The following is a 24,732-nucleotide window of genomic DNA, read 5'->3' as shown; positions in this document are numbered from 1 at the left end:
TCCTTTCCTCTTTCCCACGTGATAAAAAAAAAAAAAAAGACGGTGGTCCTACATGTAATGCCACCCGCATTCTGGATTCCTTCTCTTCCTGCCCTCTTTGTCATCTTGAACTACGGATTATTTATTCTGGCTTCTTTGTTTTCAGATTTTTGCTTTCTACTGATATCTCCTCAGTGACATTTATATTGAAGACTCTTCCATCCTGTCTTCTCCTTTGTATAGCAAAACTTTCTCAAAAAGTCACCTATATTTCGTATTCTTTTTACTTCAGTCCTTCTACTTCTGCTGCAATTCATGCAATTTAACCTTTGTCACACTTTTCCATGAAAATGTTCTCACCAACGTCATTTACAGCCCTACTTACGGAAATTGAATACTTTTTAAATCCTCATCTAGATTTCTCAGTGGCATTCTATACTCTTGACCATTCCCAACTTCTTAGAAATACTTTACACCGTATTCTACTGGATTTCCTCCTACTTCTTTCTCATTCACCTTCGTAGATACTTTCAGTTCCACTTAAACACAAAATAAGTTCCTCAAGGTTTGGTTCTGGGTCTCCTGTCTCATCTACACCTTCTTCCCAAAGTGTGGTGTCTGGATCAGTAGCAATGGCATCATCTGGGAACTCTGTTAGAAATAACTCTCCAATAGTCCAGTACAAAAACAGTTGGGAGTAGGGCCCCTCAAATGTGTTAAGTTCTCCAGGTGATTTCCCTAGACAATTTGATCTACAGCCTTTTGCCAGTGATTATAAATTTATCTCTCCAGCCCATACCTCTCTTTCAAACTCCACTTCTGGGGCCTGACTTGGATATCTTAGCAGTGCCTTCTATTCAACGTGTTCTTAACAGAACCACCCATAACCTCTTTATCTCCCAAGCAGTTCTTCATCTTCATCATAAATGACAGTCACCTACTTACTCCAGATAGAACCTGAGAATCAGCTTTAACTCCTCCCTCTTCCATACAATCCTACATTCAATCACCAAACCTCTTAAATATATCTTCCATTCTTAATCCTTACCACTACCATCCCAAATCAAATTCTTACCTATTATTTGGCCCTCTGCAACAGCCTTATCAGTCTTTCCATGACCACTTCTGCCTCCCTCCAAATGTTTTCATATCACTCCCTTGCTTAAAATATTTTTGTTACTTCTCACTGTCCAAACATTAAAGAATGAGATTCTTAACAAGGTCCCTAATGTCCTACCATTTTATATGTATAAAAAAGTTACAACTTAACTAACAGAGTACATGTTCATTAAATGTTAGCTACAGTCATCCTCTGTGATAACCACATATGACTTATTTTAATTCCTCCAACATATCATACTCTTTCTCATCTCAGCACCTTAATAGAAAATGCTTTTCCTCCCTTCATCTTACACACCCTTTAAATCTCAGATTTTTCCTGCACATCTCCCCAACAAAATTAGAAGTCTTATTGTTTATTGTGTGGTCCCAAAATATTGTGTACTTCATAATAAACACCATACTGTTAATTATGCAAATAGTATCTATTTCTCATTAGAATGTATGTTCTATGAGGGCAGGGAGTGGACTGGTCTTATTGCTGTAACCCTGTATCTAGCAGACTGCCTGTTGCAGTACTTAGCAAATGCTGGCCCATGAACACATTATCCACTTCCTCTTTCATAAAAATTTTCAGCCCTGAGTTCTGTCATACTCACCTTTTCTGGTTTTTCCTCTCCTATCTTTGACTCCTCTTTCTCTGGCTCATCTTCTCATCCCTGCTTCTCTTCGTATTGATCAAGTATCTGTCCTTGGCTATTTTCTTTAGCTTTGCTATCAACTGCTCCCTTGGCAATCTTATACATATCATATTTTCAACTGTCATCTCTAGGCATATGATTTCTTTCATTTATTTTCACCTTAATCTCTCTTAAGCTTAAATCCTACACTTTAAAATGCTTAGTAGATATCTTTACCTGATTGTTCTAATGGCATCTCGAATTCAGTTATGACTACAGCTGAGATTATGAATTCTCTCCCCCTCAAGTTTCTTGTCCTGCACTGTTTATCAGTAAATGACACAACTTCCAGTTAATCAAGTCTGAGGCCTAAATATTTCCCTCACTGAACCCTCCCTGACTCTTTTTACCCAAATAATCAGCAGGTCCTTATTGTGGATTCTGACATTTCTCACATTTGTCCCATTTTCTATTTTCATTAGTACTACTCAAATTCAGGTTTTTATTTGCACACTTGAACTAAAACAATAATTTTCTATTTTTCCTCCTGATTTCATTAACTGTGGCCATATCAATGTAGCTGAAGAATACTTTTCTTCCTTCTTTATTAAAAAAACCATTTTCTTGCTACAAAATCAAGGCTTTGTATACCTTCAAAATACTTGGCCTTGTATTTAAAAAGATTCATTAATAAACCTAAACTCTATCATTTCTTGCCTCTAAAAATTCTTTACAGCAGAGCCATTAGTTGGTCTTTTCATTTTTACTCATACTTTTTTTGGCTTGGGAAGATTTTCTTGCATTTTTATATTTTCCAACTTTCAAGACTCAGTTCAAATATTTCTTCAAGGACTCCACTGAAAGCTGCTGTGCCTTTCCCCACCCCAAATACTACTAATTGCCTCTTTCTCCTACGAGATCTCATAGTACTTTCTCATGGCACTGGCACTGACTACTTTAAACCATATCTGTTTGTAGTGTTATGTTCCCTACAAAATTCTTGAATACTTGAAGGGAAAAGGCTATATTTATCTTTTTGCCTATCTTTTTTTCTGCTTTACAAAGTACACAACATAATAGGTATCATTACTGAATGAAGGGATCAGAGCGAAGTGTAATGGTCTCATCTCTCCTCTAAAACAAATCTAACCATTTTTAATGCGCCAGCAAAAACCAACAAAAAGGAAACCCAGCACAACTCCCTTTCCCCACAACCAATCACACATCCAAAATAAAAACCCATAGCTCAAATCAAAACAAAACAAAACAACCCCTACTTCTTTCATGACTGAGTACCTGTATGTTCTCGTCTGGAATGCTCTCTTTCCCATTCTTCACTTTGTTTAAATTGATTATGCCCACCAGATTGCAAACTCCACGAGGGCCAGGGACTTGTTTTTCCACTGTTATATTCCTGGAGTGGGAAGCTAACATGTGCTCAAAAATATTCATTAATGAATGAAAGAGATTTTTGTTTAAATGTCACTTCCTAGGGCTTCTGGATCCCTCCAATCTAAACAGGTACTATATATAAATACAAAATATGTATATATGCCTTTTCCCTAGGTCCCATTTCCTAGTTGTACTGGTTTGAAACTATTATCTAACCCAGAGAAACAATGTTCTTTTTTTTGGACTAGGTCTCCCTGACTTTTTTTTTCCTTGGTTCTTTATTTAATCAAGGTGACATTAAAGTTTGAAAGTAAATAGAGGAGTTACATGATTTTTAAAAGACAAAATATATTTTTTAAAGCAAGGAAGCACTGTTTAAAACAATAAGGAAGAAGATAGTCTACATACATATCAATAACTATATTGGCCTGATAAGACATAAAATCTTTGTCATCTAGGTAGATTACTCAGATGGTTAAGAACCTTTTATAGCTTCTCACTAAGAACAAATAAATAATCCAAGAAAAGATTATCATTTAACGGAGTGAAAAACAAATTCTTGTTTTGCATGAAGATACATCTGAAGAGAACTCTATTAAAAATCTTACAAAACTATAAAATCGTATTCAACCTTAACCACAACCAATAAAGTTCACTTCCAACAAGACCTCTACAATTTTCTATATCCATTCATTTTGTCCAACACATTCCTGTTTCTCATTCTGCAACAATCAGTTATTTTACTTAAGGGGAAAAAGTACTCTCTTTTTCCTTCACAAAAACATTTTCTGCATACTTTACGTATTTAAATTACCAAAAAAGATCTTGAAATCAATCTTCAAGCCAACATTCTACAAAATACAATTCTTTTTTGCTTATTTTTTATTTTTTTGTAAAAAAACATATATACAGAAAAAGAACCCCAATAAATTTCAAAGCACATCACAGCAATTAGTTGTAGAACTAATCTGTAGAGCAGATTTCAGAGTTTAGTATGGATTACAGTTCCACAATTTTATGTTTTAACTTCTAGCTGCTCTAAGATAAAGAAGACTAAAAGAAATATAATATGAATATAATGATTCAGCAATTCTACTCATTGTTAAACCCTATCTTCTCTGTATACTCCACCATTACCTTTGATCTTTCACCTACTCGTTAGGGGTGTTTGGGTTATGCCCATTCCAACTTTTCCATTTGAAAGGGATTATAGATAATATGGGCTAGGGAGATGGAACTAGTTGATGCTCTGAAGAGGCTGTCCCCTTTGCATTTCAGGACTTATCTGGTCCAGGGACCATCTGGAGGTTGTAGGTTTCTGGAAAGTTACCCTAGTGCATGGAACCTTTGTAGAATACTATATAATGCCCTAGGTGTTCTTTAGGTTTGGCAGGAGTGGTTTTGGTTGGGGTTTGGCAAGTTATGATAGGCAGCAATGCCTAACCAAAGCATGCTTAAGAGTGAATTCCAGAGTAGCCTCTCTACTCTATTTGAACTTTCTCAGCCACTGATATTTCATTAGTTACACTTCTTTTCCCACTTTTGGTCAGGATAACCCTGATGATACCACAGTCCCAGGGCCAGAATCATCCCTGGGAGTCATCTCCCATGCTGCCAGAGAGACATTCACCCCTGGATGTCATGTTCAATGTGGGGTGGGGGGAGGCAATGATTTCACTTGCAGAGTTGGGCTTATAGAGAATGAGGTCACATCTGAGCAACAAAAGAGGTTCTGCAGAAGTAACTCTTAGACATACCTATAGGTAGGTTAAGCTTTTCTGCTACACAGATAAGCTTCACAAGAGCAAACCTCAAGATCAAGGGCCTGGCCGATTGATTTGTGTTTCTAATGTCTGACACAGTATCTAGGGTTTCCCTGATAGTAAAGTTTAATACTTCCAATTTTTTTCTGTCATCCCTCAAGGGACTTTGCCAATACTTTTTGATCATGTGCTTAATATATTTTAGGCTATGTCCAGGCATTATATTAAATATACAAGTTTAAAGGCCCTCATTCTTATTCTGGGCTCCTTGTGCTTCCATTCTTTAAATGAGCTGTCCAGACAGGTTGAGTTAGATTAAGTGCTACAAAAAATTTAGGTTCTGGACAAAATAAACCTTTCTTCTTTTGGTCTTAAAGAGTAGATGAGGTGCTAAAATATAAACAATGTCTTCCTTGCCCCTGTATTCTGAAATACCTTAAGTCCAACTTGATCCTTGATCGGTTTCATTCTTACCTCTAAATACCAGGTTATACATATATAAAACAGTCTCTCAAAATCCAGAAATAACAATCACCACTCCAGACTAAATGTGACTGCTATAAAAGCTTACAATCTAGGCCCCTCTTATAAGTATTTTCCAAATGAGACCATACAATAATTGCTCTTTTGTTTCTGGCTGATTTTGCCTGACCAAATGTTGTACAAGTTCATTCAATGTTGCATGCCTCACAAATTTGTTTCTTTTTTGTAGCAGCACAATATTTTAACACATGTATACACCATCATTAGCTAATCTACTTCTCTATCAGTTCATCCTTCATCCACCTCCATCCATTGGGCATCATTTATAATATCCAAAGTCAACAGTCCACCAACACTCAATTTTAGACAATTTCACAAGCAAATCAATAAACACACTCACCAAACAGAAAACCTAAGCCTCCCCTTAACTCTTGTCATTTGCCCCATTATTTACCTCTGGTGTAATAATGGTGTTGCTGTGGTATTGTTGATATTTTCCTGTTAAACATAGCCCATAGAATGCACTAGCAGTTTTCCCTCTATACCCCAACTTATATACTCTTTGTACAAAATTCATATCTTTGCGGTAGTTCATGTAAGAATTTATTTATATTTGTAGTGTTAATCCATAATACACATAGGTCCATACAATGCCTTTCAATCATGTTTACCTTCAATATGGTAATATTACTTATAGACCCACTAGAGAACCACCTTCACTTCTATTCCCCTACATTTGAGTTCAACCTCATTAGCTAACCATTCACCCATCTCTAGCTTCTGTGTATCTCTAAATCCCCTATATTCTTATTATAAGCATCTGATTCTACCTTAACCATGGTCATAAAAGTGGTATTTTCAGTATCTATCCTTTTGTGTCCGGCTTATGTCCTCAAGGCTCATCCATCTTGTCATGTGCTTCAGGATGTTATTTCATCTTACTGCTGCATAATATTCCATCATATGAATATACCACATTTTGTTATTCCACTCATCTGTTGATGGGCACTTGGATAGCTTCCATCTTTTGGCTATAGTGAACAATGGTGCTATGAACATTGCTGTGCAAATGTCTCTTTGGTCATTGCTTTCTACTCTTCTGGGTATATACCAAGGGTTGGTATTGCCGGGTCATAGGGCCACTCGATATTTAGTTTCCTAAGGAACTGCAGTATATCTTTCCTAGTGCTGTACCATTATACATTCCCACCAGCAGGGCATAAGTGCCCCAATTTCTCCACATTCTCTCCAACATTTGTGGTTGCCTCCTTGTTTAGTAGCAACCGTTCTTATAGGTGTGAGGTGGTATCTCATTGTAGTCTTGATCTGCATTTCCCTTATGGCTAATGAACATAAGCATCTCTTCATGTACTTTTTAGCCATCTGTTTTTGCTCTTCTGAAAAATACCTATTCATACCTTTAGGGTATTTTATAATTGGGTTGTTTGCTCTTTTGCTGTTGAGTTGTATGACTTCTTTACGCATATAGAATATCAAATCTTTATCAGAAGTGTGATTTCCAAATATTTTCTCCCATTTAGTTGGATGCCTTTTCACATTTTTGACAAAGTCTTTTGAGGCACAAAAACATTTGACTTTGAGGCATTTCCATTTATCTTTTTTCTTTTTTTTTTAGGTGCATGGTCTGGGAATTGAATCCAGGCCATTTATCTATTTTTTACTTCGTTGCTTGTGGTTTGAGTATAAAGTTTAGGAAGCTACCTCCTAATATTAGGTCTTGAATATGTTCCCCTACATTTTATTCTAGGAGCTTTATTGTACTGTTTCTTATATTTAGGAATTTGATCTACTTCGAGTTAATTTTTGTACAGTGTGTAAGGGATCCTCTTTCATTCTTTTGGCTATTGATGTCTAGCTCTCCCATGCCCATTATTGAGAAGAATATTTTTCCCAGCTCAGTGGATATGGGGGCCTTGTTGAAGATTATTTGACCATAGATTTGGTATTCTATTTCTGTAGTCTCAATTTGATTCCATTGGTCATTACTTCTATCCTGGGCTTCTTTGATTTGCATTTTTATGTTCATTTTAAGGGTTGGGAAGTTTTCCCCATTATATCTTCACTTAATCTTCCTAGGCTTTTACTCTTTTCTTCTGGGACATTGATAATTCTTATATTTGTGCACTTTCTTTTGTTCATTATTTCTCTAAGAGCCAATTCAAATTTTTCCATCTTTTTTCGCTATTTGCTCTTTTGTGTGTTTGAAATTAGCTGTCCTGTCCTCTAGTTTGCTTATTCTTTCTTCTGCCTCTTCAAATCTGCAGTTGTGTGTCTCTAGTTTATTTTTTATTTGGTCTACAGCATCTCCAATTTCTGTACTATCTGCTATTTTTCTATTTATTCTTTGAAATTTCTCTTTATGCTCTTCTCATGTCTTTTTTTTTTTTAATTTTTTTATTAATCAAAAAAAAAGAAAAGAAATTAACACAACATTTAGAAACCATTCCATTCTACAAATGCACTCAGCAATTCTTAGTATCATCACACAGATGTATGATCATCACTTCCCAGCACATTTGCATCGATTTAGGAAAAGAACTAGCAAAACAGCAGAAAAAGATATAGAATGTTAATATAGAGAAGAGAATTAAAATAATAATACTAATAAAATATATATATATATATAAAAAGGAAAAAGAAAAAAAACAAAAACAAAAGATACAAACACACAAACAAACAAACAAAAAACCATATTTCAGGTGCAGCTTCATTCAGTGTTCCAACCTAGTTACATTACACTTAGGTATTATTGTGCTGTCCATTTTTGAGTTTTTGTATCTTGCACAGTCTGTATCCCTTCAGCTCCAATTACCCATTATCTTACCCTGTTTCTAACTCCTGCTGGTCTCTGTTACCAATGATATATTCCAAGTTGATTCTCGAATGTCGGTTCACATCAGTGGGACCTTACAGTATTTGTCCTTTAGTTTTGGGCTAGACTCACTCAGCATAATGTTCTCTAGGTCCATCCATGTTATTACATGCTTCATAAGTTTAGTCTGTCTTAAAGCTGCATAATATTCCATCGTAGGTATACGCCACAGTTTGTTTAGCCACTCTTCTGTTGATGAACATTTTGGCTGTTTCCATCTCTTTGCAATTGTAGATAATGCTGCTATAAACACTGGTGTGCAAATGTCCGTCTGTGTCTTTGCCCTTAAGTCCTTTGAGTAGATACCTAGCAGTGGTATTGCTGGGTCATAATCCATTCTGCCATTCTATGTCTTTTGATTGGGAAATTCAGTCCATTAACTTTTAGTATTATTACTGTTCGGATAATATTTTCCTCTACCATTTTGGCTTTTGTATTATATATATCATATCTGATTTTCCTTCTTTCTACACTTTACTTCATACCTCTCTCTTCTGTCTTTTCATATCTGACTCTAGTGCTCCCTTTAGTATTTCTTGCAGAGCTGGTCTCTTGGTCACAAATTCTCTCAGTGACTTTTTGTCTATAAATGTTTTAATTTCTCCTTCATTTTTGAAGGACAATTTTGCTGGATATAGGAGTCTTGGTTGGCAGTTTTTCTCTTTTAGTAATTTAAATATATCATCCCACTGTCTTCTAGCTTCCATGGTTTCTGCTGAGAAATCTACACATAGTCTTACTGGGTTTCCCTTGTATGTGACGGATTGTTTTTCTCTTGCTGCTTTCAAGATCCTCTCTTTCTCTTTGACCTCTGACATTCTAACTAGTAAGTGTCTTGGAGAACGCCTATTTGGGTCTATTCTCTTTGGGGTGTGCTGCACTTCTTGGATCTGCAAATTTAGGTCTTTCATAACAGTTGGGAAATTTTCAGTGATAATTTCTTCCATTAGTTTTTCTCCTCCTTTTCCCTTCTCTTCTCCTTCTGGGACACCCACAACACGTATATTTGTGCGCTTCATATTGCCATTCAGTTCCCTGATCCCCTGCTCAAGTTTTTCCATTCTTTTCCCTATAGTTTCTGTTTCTTTTTGGAATTCAGATGTTCCATCCTCCAGTTCACTAACTGTAGCTTCTGCCTCTTTAGATCTACCATTGTAGGTATCCATTGTTTTTTCCATTTTTTCTTCTTTGTCCTTCACTCCCATAAGTTCTGTGATTTGTTTTTTCAGATTTTCTATTTCTTCTTTTTGTTCAGCCCATGTCTTCTTCATGTCCTCCCTCAATTTATTGATTTGGTTTTTGAAGAGTTTTTCCATTTCTGTTCGTATATTCAGCATTAGTTGTCTCAGCTCCTGTATCTCATTTGAACTATTGGTTTGTTCCTTTGACTGGGCCATATCTTCAATTTTCCGAGCGTCATCCATTATTTTCTGCTGGTGTCTGGGCATTTGATCAGATTTCCCTGGGTGTGGGACCCAGCTGGTTGAAAGCTTTTTCTGTGAAATCTCTGGGCTCTGTTTTTCTTTTCCTGCCCAGTAGGTGGCGCTCGTGGCGCTCGTCTGTCTGCACGGCAGTCGGCCCGGGAAACCGCGCGTGGAGGTGGGGGTCGCTGGCCGCCACGGCTTGGGAGAGTGCCGGTCCTAATTGCCCAGCTGGCCTGAAACGCCAAGCGTGACGGGAGGGCCCCGCTATCCAACGTTCCCAGTCAGACCGGGGAGCCACGTGCATGGAGGGGACCCCAGTCGCCAGCCGCCCCGGCCGGGAAAACGCGCGCCCCTCGGGTATCTCACCGCAGCAGATTCTCCCTGCCCGTTCAGCTGTTCCAGAATGGGGTACGCTGTCTTTTTCGTCTCTGTCGTGACTCCGGGAGCTGTTTCGTATTGTTTCTGTTTCTTTAGTTGCTTTTCTGGAGGAGGAACTAAGACCCGCGCGTCTTACTAAGCCGCCATCTTCTCCGGAAGTTCTTCTCATGTCTTCTTGATCTCCTTCATGTCATTAGCCATCCTATTAATTTATTTGGTATAGTTATATGAGCATCTTTGATTAGTTTTTCCAAAGTCTGTATCTCCTCTGTTTTAATTTGGTCATTAGGCTGAGCTATCTTTCTGCATCTTGACATGCGTAGTGATCTGCTGTCTTCAGGGCATGTAAATACCTTGACAAGTTTACTTTGGAAGTTGATTTCCTTCAGAAGTCTAAAGCTTTGTATTTGTGGGATGGATGTGGAGTAGGATACAGGGCGTGGGGCAGGGCACAACAGTGCGATGATGAGTTGCAGCGCAGGCACAGGCCTGGGTTAGGGATGCTATGCTATTGCCTGTGAGTATGAGGTGTGGGGCTCTAGGTTGTGGAGGTGTGTTGCAGGGACTGTAGAGACAGGATGCGGCTTAGGCAGGCCTTAGAGCATAGAAGCAGGCTGTGGCATGGGGAACACAGAAGTAAGGTGTTGCAGGAGATGGAAAGGGGGACTGTGCGGATGCATGGGGGCTGGTGTGCAGGCAGGATGTGGGTGGGTGTGTGGAGAGTGTGAGTTGCAGGTATCAGGTGTGGGGTATGGGACACAGAGGTCCGGGCACAAGGAGGGCAGGGCATGGATGTGTCCTTGACCAGGGGAAGGGGCCCAGGGGCCCAGGATGTAGATGCATGAGTGCACAGGGGCAGGGCACAGGTTGCAGGATGAGGGTCAGGGTTGGGTGATGTTGGGTGGGCTGGGCCCTAGCATGGGGCAGGGGTGTACATGCATGCAGGGTAGGGGCCATATAGAACAAATGTACACGTGAGCACATGCCAGGTGGGGAACAGGGTGTTTGCGCTGGGGTGGGGGTGGGGCAAGTATGTGCATGTGTGGGGGGCAGGGGGTTGGGGTACAGGAGTCAAGAGGTTGGTACACAGATGCATGGGCGCCCAGCGGGGAAGATGTGGCTATGCATGTGCACAAATCTAGGGGACAGGACCCTGTTGTGCATGTGGGCAGAGCTCAGGAACAGTGGGCCAAGGTTGCGCCTTGGTGGGTGGGCTAGGGGCAGGTGCGGCCAGACGTGTACTTATCCAGAGTGTGGGTGCATGGCAGGGATGGCTGACTTAAGGGCTGAGTGTAGGTGTGACCCAGATATGAAGGTGAGTGCCTACAGCCCAGATGTGCAGGCTCCCACCTGCAGGGGATAGGGAGGGGGAGGTGTTAGTTAACTGGCTGGGCACAGGTACACCAGTCTCGGGAGGGGGTGGGATGAGACTGTGGGTCAAGCTGTGTAAGATGTGCATGCACGGGGCAGGAATGAGGGGCATAGATGCGTGGGGGTGGGGGTAAGTTGGGTCCAGGGTACTTGGAGTGGGGTGGGGTGGTGGGTAGTGGGGTTCAGGGTCATGGGGTGTGGTGAAGCCGTGGGTTGCAGCGGAGGTGGGGGGAGGGTGGTTAGGGCAGGTGAGGGTAGTGCAATCAAGGAACGTGGCTTGGTTTAGTCCCTTGTTCCTGTCTTCCTGTCTATGCGTTCCTGAGGGCTGAGGGCTTCAGTTTCATAAGGGGCACCTTTGGCTGTTCGCACTAGCTGGATGGACTCCTGCTCTCTGTGTCTCAATTCTTCAGTTTTTTGCAACCAGGACTTCCCTATGTGGTATAAAAGACCCTCCCAGGTCACTTACACCTGGGAATTGCTGTCTCACTTGCCATATGGTCCCTTCTCTAGCTGTTCCCTGGGGTAGAGGCAAACTCGACTTGTCCTATTCTGCCATCTTCTGGTAACTTCTATCAGCCATGTTCTTTCAATCCTAATTCAATCTTGTGGGGGCAGACTCATTGTTTAGTGTAGAATCTTTTGATTAGATTGTTTCCATGGAGAAGTGACTGTGCCCATCTAAGTGGGTCCTAATTAGTTTACTGAAGTCTTAAAAGAGGTTATGAAAGAGAAAGAGTTCAGAAATAACCTGAAGAGCAGAGAAATGAAATCTAGACACAGATGTTTGTAGATGCTGAGATGAAATCCAGAGTTTGACAGAAGAAAGTAAGGGAGGACACACAGATACTTAGAGTGAAAGCCACTGGAATCAGAAACTGAAAGCAACAAACTGAAGGTAACAAAGCTGATGCCAGCCACATGCCTTCCCAGCTGACACAGCTGTATCAGATAGTGACTACCTTGCCTCAGAGAAGGTATCCTCTTGTTGGCACCTGTGTGGGTTCGAATCTGTGGTGGACCCCAGAAAAGCCATGTCCTTTAATCCTCGTTCAATATTGCTGGCTGGGAGCATTTTGATTGTTCCCAAGGAGATGTGACCAGCCCAATTGTGGGTGTTAACTTTTAATCAGAGAGCTTCCATGGAGTTATGACTCCACCCATTAATCCTTTAAAAGAGGAAACATTTTGGAGAGAGTCCCTGTTTTACAGGCGGGAGAAAGCCACAGCAGAGCTGAGCAGAGCCACGAGGCTGAGAGAACCACAGCAATCCACCAGCCAGCAATCTTTGGAGATGAAGAAGGAAAATGCTTCCCGGGGAGCTTGATGTAGCGGGAGCCCTGGAGAGATCCTAGCAGATGCCACCATGTTTGCCATGTGCCCTTCCAGCTGAGAGAGATGTTGAATGTCACTGACCTTCAGGAACCAAGGTATCTTTCCCTGGATGCCTTAGCTTGGACATTTTTATAGACTTTAATTTTAATTGGGACATTTTCTCAGTTTTAGAGCTGTAAACTAGCAACTTACTAAATCCCCCTTTTTAAAAACCATTCTGTTTCTGGCATATCACATTCCAGCAGCTAGCAAACTGGAACAGCGGCTTAATTTGGACATTTTTATGACCTTAGAATTGAAGTTTGTAACTTAAACCCCTTGTATAAAAGCCCATCTATTTCTGGTATATTGCATTTCAGCAGCTTTAGCAAATCGGAATACTATCTACCTGCCACATTCCAAAAGAAGTTCCAAAGTCGATCCTCTGCATGTGAACCAAGCTGAAGGAAATTGAACCTATTCAGGCAGAGTGCAATAGTAGGGATGCTTTCTTAAACTGCTCTAGAAAATTTTGTATTTCAGGTCTTGGCAAGTCATTGCAACCTTTTTCCAATAAATTTCTTTCTAAAGATGCTGCACCTTTCACATCTCCACTGAATTCTCTGCCCTGGTTACAATGATATTTTAGGACCATGTCTGGAAACGCCAGGCAGGCAGAGCGGCCCCTATTCCAAATCCATCAAATACCAGAGAAGCTGAAATGCAACAGATGACACTTAGAAATGAATGCCAATCTTTTTTGATCAAAGGAGGACACACCAAAGGCTTAACACGGGAAAAGGTCCTAGACAAGGAAGCCAGAGAGGACAGAGGCGGAAAGAAGCAGCTGTGCTGAAAGGTCGCCAACACCTTCTGAGGAAGATCCAAGATAGGATTCCAAGAACCTGGTCTCTAGTGCTGAGTCCTCAGTCCGCGCGCCCTAGTCCGCAACTCACTCGGAGGACGCACGGAAAGGGGACAGTGGTCCGACTGGGCACGCGATCTCTCTAAATAACCAGCTTCCGCGTCAGAGTGAGAAAACTAAAAACTCCCACCTCGCCCCTCGAGGGTCTCGAGCTTCCCAGAGGCCGGGTCGCAAGTCACAACTCACCGCTCCGCCCCGCCGCCCCGTCGGCTCCCGGTGGCCCCTTCCGAACAGGTCCCGGTTCCAGACGGCGCGGAGAGAGAAAACAAGAGTTCCCGCGGCAGGGCCGAGGGGGAACGATTTAGCCTGCACGACAGGAAGTGACGTGTCCCCTTTCTTTCCGGTCCGCCGTATTATGAATGACTGCCGGTGCGGTAATTGCGTAGAAGACTTGCCTTCTGTTTTCCTTTGGGCCCCCGCGGAGGCCAGGGGTCTGCCTGCGGCAGCTTCCAGGACCTGCCTCCGAATCCCGGCTCCGGCGGGGCGGGTAGGCGCGGGTAACCCGCGTCGCCGACACTCCTCACGCACCCTTCCTGCCTGGCCGCGCCTCTGCGACTAGGTAAAGAGGGCGCTCGGGCCGCCGGCTCCTCAGCCCCAGCGACCATGGGACAACTGTTCTTGGCATCAGGGTCGACGGGGCTGAGGATGCGGGGGAAAGGGCGGGAAGGGCGACGGCGTGGAATTAGTGTCCGGATCCTCCTCCAGCCTTGCAGCCGCCCCGGGTTCTTGGAAAAGAGCTCTTGAAGATGCGGCCGAGGGCCCTGGGCCCCTTCTTAGTTTAACGCGGTTCCAGGTTTTCCCCAAGCCAATCCCTCGGGTTCCTCCCTGCGGGAGAATGGAGCAGCTTCCAGTTGTAGGATCTGTGGGGTGATTTGCCTTTTGCTTCTTGTTGTTTCAAGACTCTTTGGATCAGGCTTTAACTTTTCCTTTTGGCACTTACTTTCCCTCTGCAGTCCTTCTTGATTTGGAGAAAGTAATTATATATGAATACTACGTAACTGTTGCTCCAAAGGACTTGTTTGATTTTGGGCCATTTGCTTAATGTTACACAGGGTCGTTTTTCGCTTCGGTTTTTGACTTCTATAGAAAGTTTAAGTTTAGCTTGCATGAAAATTGCTTTGACTTCAAAGACGATAGTACAGAACTCTCAGTTCTAGACCTGGTTTGCTATGTCTCCCCTCCCCCTTTTATTCTTTTTTTAATGCAATTTTATTGAGATATAGATCCACATGCCACATAATCATCCAAAGTGTACAATCATTGGTTCACAATATCATCATATAGCTGTGCATTCTTCATCACAATGATTTCCCCCCTTTATTCTTAATGTCAAAATCCTTTAGAGCCATCAGCCATCCCTTTTCATAGGTTCTTGAATGCCATGAACATGCTAGCATTTAGTAATATATCTTGAGTTAAATTAATGGTAAAGAGACTAGTGTCCTTCTACTTTTTTCTGTGCTTATCTATAGAAACTGTTTACAGGAGAAAATGCACAAGCTGGTAAGAACTAGTGATGTGAATTTAAAACATGTAAACATGATCATTAATATATTGTGAAAATAAATTCTTTGTTATAACACAACTGAGTGATTTGCTGTCATGTTTAATAAATCAAACATTAAGCCATGTGAGTTTTTTTAAGTTGCCTTGTGGGGAGCCTACATAACTGAGAGAATTGCCTTAGGCATGCTCATTACTTAAAATTGTGTTGAGATATACTTGAATAAACATTTTAAGAGATTTAACTTCAAAAATTAGTATGAAAATTCAAGTACATTTGAGAATTGTTTGATCAGTGCTTATATTTTCTTTACATGTCTCCATTTTTGCCTGCTTTAAACAAAACACAAACTTGAACTTCTGTAGTAGTATGCCCATCAAGATTTTTTTTTTTTTTTAACTTACTTTAGGGTAGGCCACGGTGGCCCAGAAGGCAGAGTTCTTGCCTCCTGTGCCAGAGACCTGGGTTTGATTTCTGGTGCCTGCTCATGCACATACACTTAAAAAAAAACCAGACTGTAGTCTGCCATCACCACCTGTGGTTTGAGATAAAAATAATAGTATACAATCACTTTTTATAAAAGCAGCAGTTTAGCAGACCTTGAAACAAATTCTGGGGCTTAGCAACTAAAAAAAGCCATGGTATACATAGTTCCCTAGATATATGTTGTTTTATTTCTCAAGGAGTTAAGTATTTAGTCTACTGAATTCTGTTATGATTAGTACTTGGAATTCGGGAATTTAAACCTTAGCTCAAAACAAGCAAGGTATTACTTGCTGTGGGAATTCAGTAATTTTATTTCAGGCCTGCTGATATTTCTAACATGTTAGTATTCACTGTGTGGATCCCTGTTAATTATGAGGTCAAGTTTAGCTGCAAGCATTTTGATTCCATGGCAACAGATAATTTCCCTGCTTCTCCAGAGACAGGCTGACACACTTCCCTTATGGCTATGGTTATAGTAGTCCTTTTTTTACGTTTAAAACTTTTTTTTTTTAACTTCTTGCCCAGAAAAAAAACAGCTAATTTTAATCTTTGGCTTTTATTAGGATTTTATCCTTTAGGATTTAACTATATGTATCCCCATGTTACATAATATAATGAGTCCTGAAGAAGCTGGTTTTCTTTTTTTTATTTACTTTCTTAACCTTTAATATTTTAATATCTATACTTTTGTAGGGGCACACATTTTTAAAAAACCTGTATTATTTTAAGAAAGTAGGATGAGAATCTATAACCAAATACTGTTATTTTTAAATATATAATATTGAAATATATAAAACAGGCAAAATTCTAGAATTTATAATGTGAAGCACGATGTAGGAGATTTAAACTGGTCTAATTTCCATCTATGAAAATTAAATTCTTCATACTTTTAAACTGTAACAAACTTATTTTGTATGATCTAACCAGTTAATATGCACATTGACTAAAAGTTTCAGATTTATATTTTGTCAGTTTGCAACTTCTTGGCTCTCAGCCTCAGTAACAAACACTTTTTTCAGTATTTGGGCAGCAATAAAAAACCTTTTCAGTTCAATATGAATCCCTTAACTTTCTCGGGAAGAAGTTAGGAAATATAAGCATAATTTCAGTTTTTCCCACCAAAGTTTTCCTATTTTAACAATGGTAATGGGTAAGGAATTTGGGAATATATTATAAAGGACAATAATAAATACTTACTCTCATAAAACACTATAGAGTGGTACTGTTATTTTCCCCATTTTAAAAATGAGAAAGCAGATATACAAACGTTTTGTACAGTTCCTAAGTATCAGAACTAGAATTTGAACCCAGTTAATCTGGCTCAAACTCTGGGCTCGTGTCCATTACTCCATAATTGTTGCTGTAAAAATATTTTAAGTATATATAATCTGTTTAGGATCCTAGTTCTGTTGTCTGAATATCAATACATAGCATTACTTCTATGATTTCATTATCTACAAATTTGGATGGGGTCCTGTTAGACTTTCTCCAATTCAACAGAGATGGTCAGTCTCATTTCTTCATTTATTTTAGTCTTAGGTTGATCTTTAAAATAGATTAATTTGGAAAAAATAGAATGGTATCATGAGGCTCAGATAATGGACACAACATTTTCCAGTAGGACTCATTGCAGTCATTATTGATATTGATTTATGTATGCTCTTTTATTCATTCCTTGAACTAAACTGAGCACTGAATGTGCCATAAAGCATTGGAGATACCACCATAAATCAAATAGATCAAGTCTCTGCCCTCATAGAGTTTACATTGCATGAGGGCAGGGAACATAGAAAATAAACAGATAAATATATAATGTCAGATAATAAGTGCTATGAAGAAAAAGAAAGCAGAATAATGGTTTAGGAAATGAAGGAAGAGCAATTTCAATTCAGGTATTAGGATAGTCTGCTGTGGAGTTAATATTTAAGCAGAGACCTCAATGAAATGAAGGCGTAAGCCATGTGAATATCTTGGAGAAGAGCATTCTAGGCAAAAAGAACAGCAAGTACAAAGATTCTTAAGTGGGGAGCATTCCTGGCATCTTCTGAGAAAGGTAAGGAGAACCGTGGCCAGAAGGTGGTAAGCAAGGGGGAAGAGTGGGAGAAAGTGAGGCCAGAAAAGAATAGCTCTGGTCAAATCAGGCTTTTAGCCCACTTTAGGAAATTTTAGTTTTATTCTAAGTGTACTGGGGAACCATTAGATGGTTATGAGCAGAGAACAGGATCCGATTATGTTTTTCCCTGATTATTGTTGGCAAATAGACTTTGGGGAGGATTAGAAGCAAGGAAAATAGTTGAGGCTTCTGTAGCATTTCTAGTAAGAGCTGGTGGGTGGTAGTGGTAGAGGTGCCTAGAAGTTGGATTTAGGGTGTGTTTTAAAAGTAGACATGGCAGGATATGTTAGAGAAAAAGGAGTTGAGTGGGACTTCAGTGTTTTGGGCCTAAGCATTGGGTGAATGGTGGTGTCATTTTACCAAGGAGACCACTAAGGAAGGAGGAACAACAATTTTAGAGAAACAGGCAGGATGTCTGTTGGAAGATGTCAATGGAAGATAGAAGTTAGGAGTTGAGGGGAGGGGATATGGCTGAGATAGAAATATAAGAGTCTTAGATATTTAAATCAATGCATTGGAGATCACCTTGAATAGTGCTATCATACTGAGTGTGAATGGCACGTGAAATCAATTTAGTGAGTCACAACCGACACTTACAAAAAAAGGAAATGAAAGAAGAGTAAACATATTGGATATATCCTAAGAAATGAAATAAGTATTACTCTGAGACACTTTGTTTCAATTTTAATCCCTACAGTAATTTGTAAGATAAATTTTATTTCTTACTGTGTGGCATGATCAAAAAGTTTGAAAGCCACCCATCAAAGACAGAAGAAATCAAAGCACTGAACCTTAGGTCGCTGAGTGATATGAGGAGAATATAGTAAAGGAGATCAGGAAGAACCAGCAGAGAATGCAATCCAGTGCTAAGAATTGCCAAATAACCCTGCGTTTAGAACATGAGTTTTTAATCAAGGATTACTGAGTGCAGCACACCTGTACAGAATAATTTGTAAATTTTGATAATTTTCACTCTGATGAAATTTTTGCCACAATAAAGTTACCATGTGCTTTAATTTATAAAATTTGAAGCTTATGAAAATAGTGCTGCTTATATTAGAAAAATATCTATTTTTGAGTGTTTTAAATTAACATCCTTTTTAGCTTTAATTAATACTTTCAGACTGATGTACAATTCTCATCCACAAAGTGAAAATAAAATGTACTTGTAAGGATTGCAAGGATTAGATGTAATGTGTAAAAGTAACATATAAAAGTAGATGGATGATAAAATATGTAATTTTATTTAGAATTGTATTTCTTTGTTCATTCATATAAGCTCCTTTTAAATTCCCAACACAATGATAAATTCTTTATAAAAACCAAATGAGCTGGTTAATATTTCACTGTTCATATATTTTTTGGGGGGGGGCACTATCTATTATGCAAATTATTTATCTATTATGTAATACTTAGTTTTCATGGATCCTGACTTGAATTTTGAGCACTAAACTTTCAATTTCTGGCTTGTAGAGTTATATTTGTTTTTAATACATTTACTGTAATTTTTCTCACTCAGGGAGTGAAGAAATAAAATGGCTTTAGAATAAAAAGCAGTTATAAAAGTCATTTCCATTTTTACATGTGCAACATTTCATTTTATTAAAGCCAGCCTATATTAATTGGAATAAGAGTGGAGAAAACTCTAAATGCCTAAAATCTTAAACCTTGGACTAATCCAATGATTTAAAAGAGGAGATGCATTCTCTATGAGCTCTGTCATTCTCCTGAATTTTGTGATTTTTTCTGCTGCTTTCTAACTCCTCATGAGTAGTTGCAATGTGGCACCTATTGCAGCAAAGAGCAAATAACACTATTGCTGTGCTTGGCAAGAGTGTAATAAGGAGTAACAAGATTTGTGCCCAGAAGCTCAGGATATCCAGAAGTAGATTCTATGGTACTTATCTTCCTAAAAGTCATAACATAAAGTTAATAAACTAGAGAATTCTCTAGGTAGTAATGGAAAAAAAGAACTGTGGTTTCTCTTGTATGAGCAAAACCTATGTTTACGCTCTTGAAAAACTGAAGACAGCACAAGCCCCAAATATCAACTCTGTATAGGTTTGCTACACATTTAATATTTATTTTGGAAATACAATAGTACATATTGGGGAGAATTTGCCAAAGGGGAAAAATTTAACAAAAAAAATTTCAGCTTCACTAAGTTATAATTTTAATCTCTCAGGAAATAACCACCTACATCAATATTTAAAATATATATATATATATATATATATATATATATATATATATATATATATATATATATATATATATATATATATATATATATATATATATATATATATATGTTAATCAGAATTCTGGGAAGATGGTGGAACAGGATAGGCCGAGTTTACCCCTGCTCCAAGGAGCAGCTAGAGAAGGGATGGGAAGGCAAATGGGATGACGATTCCAGACTGTAAGTGACCTGATAGGGTCTTCTGTACCACATAGGGAAGTCCTGGTTACAAAAAGCTGAAGAATTGAGATGCAGAGAACAGGTGAGTCCAGCTAGTGCAAACAGCCTAAGGTGCCCCTTTCAAAATGGAAGCCCAGAGCCCTCAGGAGCACATGGACAGGGAGATGGGGATAAGGAAGTAAGTCAAGCCACATTCCTTGAACCCATTACCCTCACGTGCGCCGCCCCTGAACCCCACCATCCACCCCACCACCACACTCCAAGCGTCCCCTCCCAACCTCCCTCCACAGTGTGTCCCCACCTCACAACCCCACCCCATACGCTAGCATGCCTGTCTTGGCCTGACCACCACTTCTGCATGGCGCACAGTCTCACCCTTAAGACTGACACATCCTCGTCCAGCCCTTCAACCCCCACCTGCCACCCCTGCCTCCTGCAGGCAGTCGCCTATGCATCCGGGCTGTAGGTGCTCATCACCATATCTGGACCACACCTGCCCCCAACCCATACAGTTGCACAACCATGCCAGACCCCCAAGCTCTGGGTAAGCCCTGACCTGTGTATCTGGGCCACACCCGCCCCCAGGCCATGCAGAAGCAATCCCGGCCCTCTCCTCCCGAGCTCTGAGCACACCCATCAGAGCCTCACCCCCCAGACCCGTGCAGGTGCACAGCCACATCTACCCTGCTGGGCACCCACGCATCCATGTATGCGCATCTGCACACCTGCACCAGGGTTCCGCCCACCTGACATCACCTGCCCTGACTCACATCACACAACCCCCGTGACCTATGCTCCATACCTACACATTAGCACATCTGCAAACTGGACCCCCTAGACCCCTCTCCCTGTACAAGAACACACCTTGCCCTGCCCTCCCTATGCCCCGATCTCTGTGCCCCATACTACACACCCTGATACCCACGACTCCCATGCTCCACACACCCATTCACATCCTGCCTGCGCACCAGCCCCTGGGCACCACACGGCCTCTGCACTTCTGTCTCCCGCTGTGCCCTACCTCTGTGTCCCCCACGCCACAACCTGCTCCAGCGTTCCAACGCCTGCCTGAGCTGCACCCTGGCCCATGGCCCCTGCACTACACCTCCACAATCCTGCACCCTACACCCCATACTAACAGGCACCAGCGTAGTGTCCCTGACCCAGGCTTATACCTGTGCTGCAACTCATCACCTCACTCTTATGTCCCACTCCATGTCTCACACCCTGCTCCACATTCTTCCCACAAATACAAAGCTTTAGACTAATGAAGGAAATCAACTTCCAAAGTAACCATATTGAAGTACTTATATGCCTTAAAGGCAACAGAAGATCACTAAACATATCAAGAGCAGATAGACATAGTCTAGTCTAATGACCAAATTAAAACACTGGAGGAAACACAGACTTTGGAAAAACTAATCAAAGGTGTTCATATTACTCTACTAACTAAAATCAAGGGGGTAGCTTATGACATAAAGGAGATCAAGAAGACACTAGAAGATAATAAAGAGGAATTTGAAAGAATACAGAAAAATAGCAGATATCACAGAGATTAAAGATGCTTTAGAGCAAATAAAAAATACAGTAGAAACACAGCAGCAGATTGGAAGAGGCAGAAGAAAGAATAAGAACCTGGAGGACGGGACAACTGATTTCAAACACACAAAAGAGCAAATGGCAAAAAAAAAAAAAAAAGGAAAAATTTGAATTAGATCTCAGAGAAATAATGGAAAAAATAAGTGCATAAGAATCATCAATGTCCCAGAAGGAGAATAGAAGAGTAAACGGCTAGGAAGATTAGTTAAAGATATAATGGGGGGAAATTTCCAAACTCTTATAAAGGACATAAATATGCAAATCAAAGAAGCCCAATGAACTCCAAATAGAATAATCCAAATAGGCCTTCCCCGAGACAGATACTAATCAGTCTGCAAATATTGAAGAGAAGCAGAAAATCCTGAAAGCGGCAAGAGGAAAATAATATACTACATACAGGGGATACCCCATATGACTGAGTTCAGACTATTCAGCTGGCGCTATGGAGGCAAGAAGGCAGTGGCATGATACATTTAAATTCCTGAAAGAGAAAGATGCCCAGCCAAGAATTCTGTACCTGGCCAGATAGTCCTTCAAAACTGAGGGAAAGACTAAAGTTTTCACAGACCAATAAAATACTAGCAAATCAAATCCAAGAACACATTAAAAAAAATTATACACCACGACTAAGTGGGGTTTATACCACGAATGTAGGGATGGTTCAAAACAAGAAAATCAATTAATATAAAACAGCACATTAACAAATCAAAAGGGAAAAATCACATGATCATCTTGATTGTTGCAGAAAAAGCATTCGACCAAATACAGCATCTTTTTTCTGATAAAAGCACTTCAAAGGTAGGAATCAAAAGCAACTTCCTCAATATAATAAAGGGTATATATGGCAAACCCGTGACTAGTGTTGTACTCAATGAAGAGAGACTGAAAGCTTTCCCCCTAAGATCAGGAACGAGACAAGGTTGCCCTCTGTCACCAGTATTATTCAACATTGTACTAGAAGTTCTAGCTAAAGCAATCAGGCAGGACAAAGAAATAACAGACATCTAAATTGGAAAGGAAGAAGTAAAAACTTTCATTGTTTGCAGATGACGTGGTACTATACTTGGAAAATCCTGAAAAGTCTACAAAAAAGTTACTTGTGCTAATAAACAAATTGAGCAAGGTGGCGGGATATAAAATTAATGTGCAAAAATCAGTAATGTTTCTATAAACAAGCAATGATCTAACTGAGGAGTCAATTAGGGAAAAGTTCTATTCAAAATAGCAACTAAAAGAATTAAGTATCTAGGAATGAACTTAACTAGGGATGTAAAGGACTTGTACCCAGAAAAGTACATAACATTGCTAAAAGTAATCAAAGATCTAAATGGCTGGAATGGCATCCCCTGCTCATGGAAAGGAAGATTAAATATAGTTCAGATGTCAACTCTACCCAAATTGATCTACAGATACAACACTGTTCTAATCAAAATTCTACAACCTACTTTGAAGACTTTAAAGCTAGTAACCAAATTCATCTGGAAGTAAAAGAGACCCCAAAAAGCTAAAAGCATCCTTTAAAAAAGAAAAACAAAATGGGAGATTAACACTTCCTGATTTTAAAACGTATTATAAATCCACAGTGGTTAAAACAGCATGTACTGGCACAGAGATTGAAGCACTGACCAATGGAATCAAGTTGAGAGCACAGAAATAGACCACCAAATCCATGGCCGACTGATCTTTAAGAAGGCCCCCAAATCCACTCAACTGGGACAAAATACTCTTTTCAATAAATGGGCATGGGAGAATTTTTGGATATCAATAGCCAAAAAATGAAAGAGGACCCTTACCTTAGACCCCATACAAAAATTAACTCAAAGTGGATCAAACTCCTAAATATAAGAACCAGTACAATAAAGCTCCTAGAAGAAAATGTAGGGGAACATCTTCAAGACCTGGTAATAGGAGGTAGCTTCCCAAATTTTACACCCAAAGCACAAGCCACAAAAGAAAAAATAGATAAATGGGAAGGCCTCAAAATCAAATGGTTCTGCCCCTCAAAAGACTTTGTCAAAAAGGTGAAGAGGCAGCCAACTCAATGGGAGAAAATATTTGGAAATCACACATCAAACAAAGGTTTGATATCTTGTATACATAACAAAATCATAGAATTCAACAGCAAAAGAACAAACAACCCAATTATAATATGGGCTAAAGATATGAATAGGTATTTTTCTGAAGAGCAAATACAGATGGCTAAGAAGTACATGAAGAGATGCTCATTTTCATTAGCCATAAGGGAAGTGCAGATCAAGACTACAATGAGACACCATCTCACACCTATAAGAAGGACTGCTGTTAAACAGAAAACCACAGATGTTGAAGAGAATGTGGAGAAATTGGGGCACTTAGGCACTGCTGATGGGAATGTATAATGGTGCACCCACTATGGAAGACAGATTGGCGGTTCCTTTGGAAACTAAATATTGAGTGGCCCTATAACCCAGTAAATAGCACTACTCAGTATATACCCAGAAGAGCTGAAAACAGTGACACAAAGACATTTGCACACCAATGTTCATAGCAGCATTATTCACAAAAGCCAAAAAATTGAAGCAATCCAAGTGCCCATCAACGGATGAGTGGATTAACAAAATGTGGTATATACATATGATGGAATATTATACAGCAGTAAGAAGAAATGATGTCCTGAACACATGAAAAGATGGATGAACCTTTAGGGCTTAATGCTGGGTGAAATAAGCCAGATACAAAAGGATAAATACTGCATGATTCCACTTTTATGACCATGGTTAAGGTAAAATCAGAGGCTTATAATACAGAATACAGAGGACCTAGAGATACACCAGAAGCTAGAGATGGGTTAATGGTTAGCTAATGAAGTTGAACTCAAGTGTAAGAGAATAAATAGAAGTGAAAGCAGTTTTCCAGTGGGGCTATACATAATATTACCATATTGAAGGTGAAGATGATTAAAAGTTGTTGT

General features: G+C 39.8%; 2 protein-coding genes across 8 annotated transcripts in view; one reads left to right on the top strand and one right to left on the bottom strand.

Annotated features, from left to right (window-relative positions):
• The window catches only part of INTS12 (integrator complex subunit 12), a 158,953-nt gene that overhangs the window by 18,153 nt on the left and 116,068 nt on the right, over positions 1–24,732 (bottom strand). The window contains exon 1 of one of the 7 annotated variants that reach the window (XM_077142637.1): positions 13,845–14,049. The exons of 4 other annotated variants lie outside the window; for them this stretch is intronic. Coding sequence is in view for 1 of the 3 variants with exons in the window: in XM_077142634.1 (XP_076998749.1) it covers positions 3,015–3,152 (138 nt within the window). In the remaining 2 variants the exon portion in view is untranslated. Of the gene's footprint in view, positions 1–3,014; positions 3,154–11,888; positions 12,874–13,844; positions 14,050–24,732 lie in introns of those variants that run through there. 2 more of the 7 variants (XM_077142640.1, XM_077142634.1) reach the window with 2 other exon arrangements.
• GSTCD (glutathione S-transferase C-terminal domain containing) overlaps positions 13,865–24,732 on the top strand; it is a 206,605-nt gene continuing 195,737 nt past the window's right edge. The window contains exon 1 of the mRNA XM_077142633.1: positions 13,865–14,217. The gene's annotated coding sequence lies outside the window, so the exon portion shown is untranslated. The remainder of the gene's footprint in view (positions 14,218–24,732) is intronic.

Source organism: Tamandua tetradactyla, chromosome 24, assembly GCF_023851605.1.
Source record: "Tamandua tetradactyla isolate mTamTet1 chromosome 24, mTamTet1.pri, whole genome shotgun sequence".
NCBI classification, from domain to species: domain Eukaryota; kingdom Metazoa; phylum Chordata; class Mammalia; order Pilosa; family Myrmecophagidae; genus Tamandua; species Tamandua tetradactyla.
This window is presented reverse-complemented; position numbering and strand designations above follow the sequence as displayed.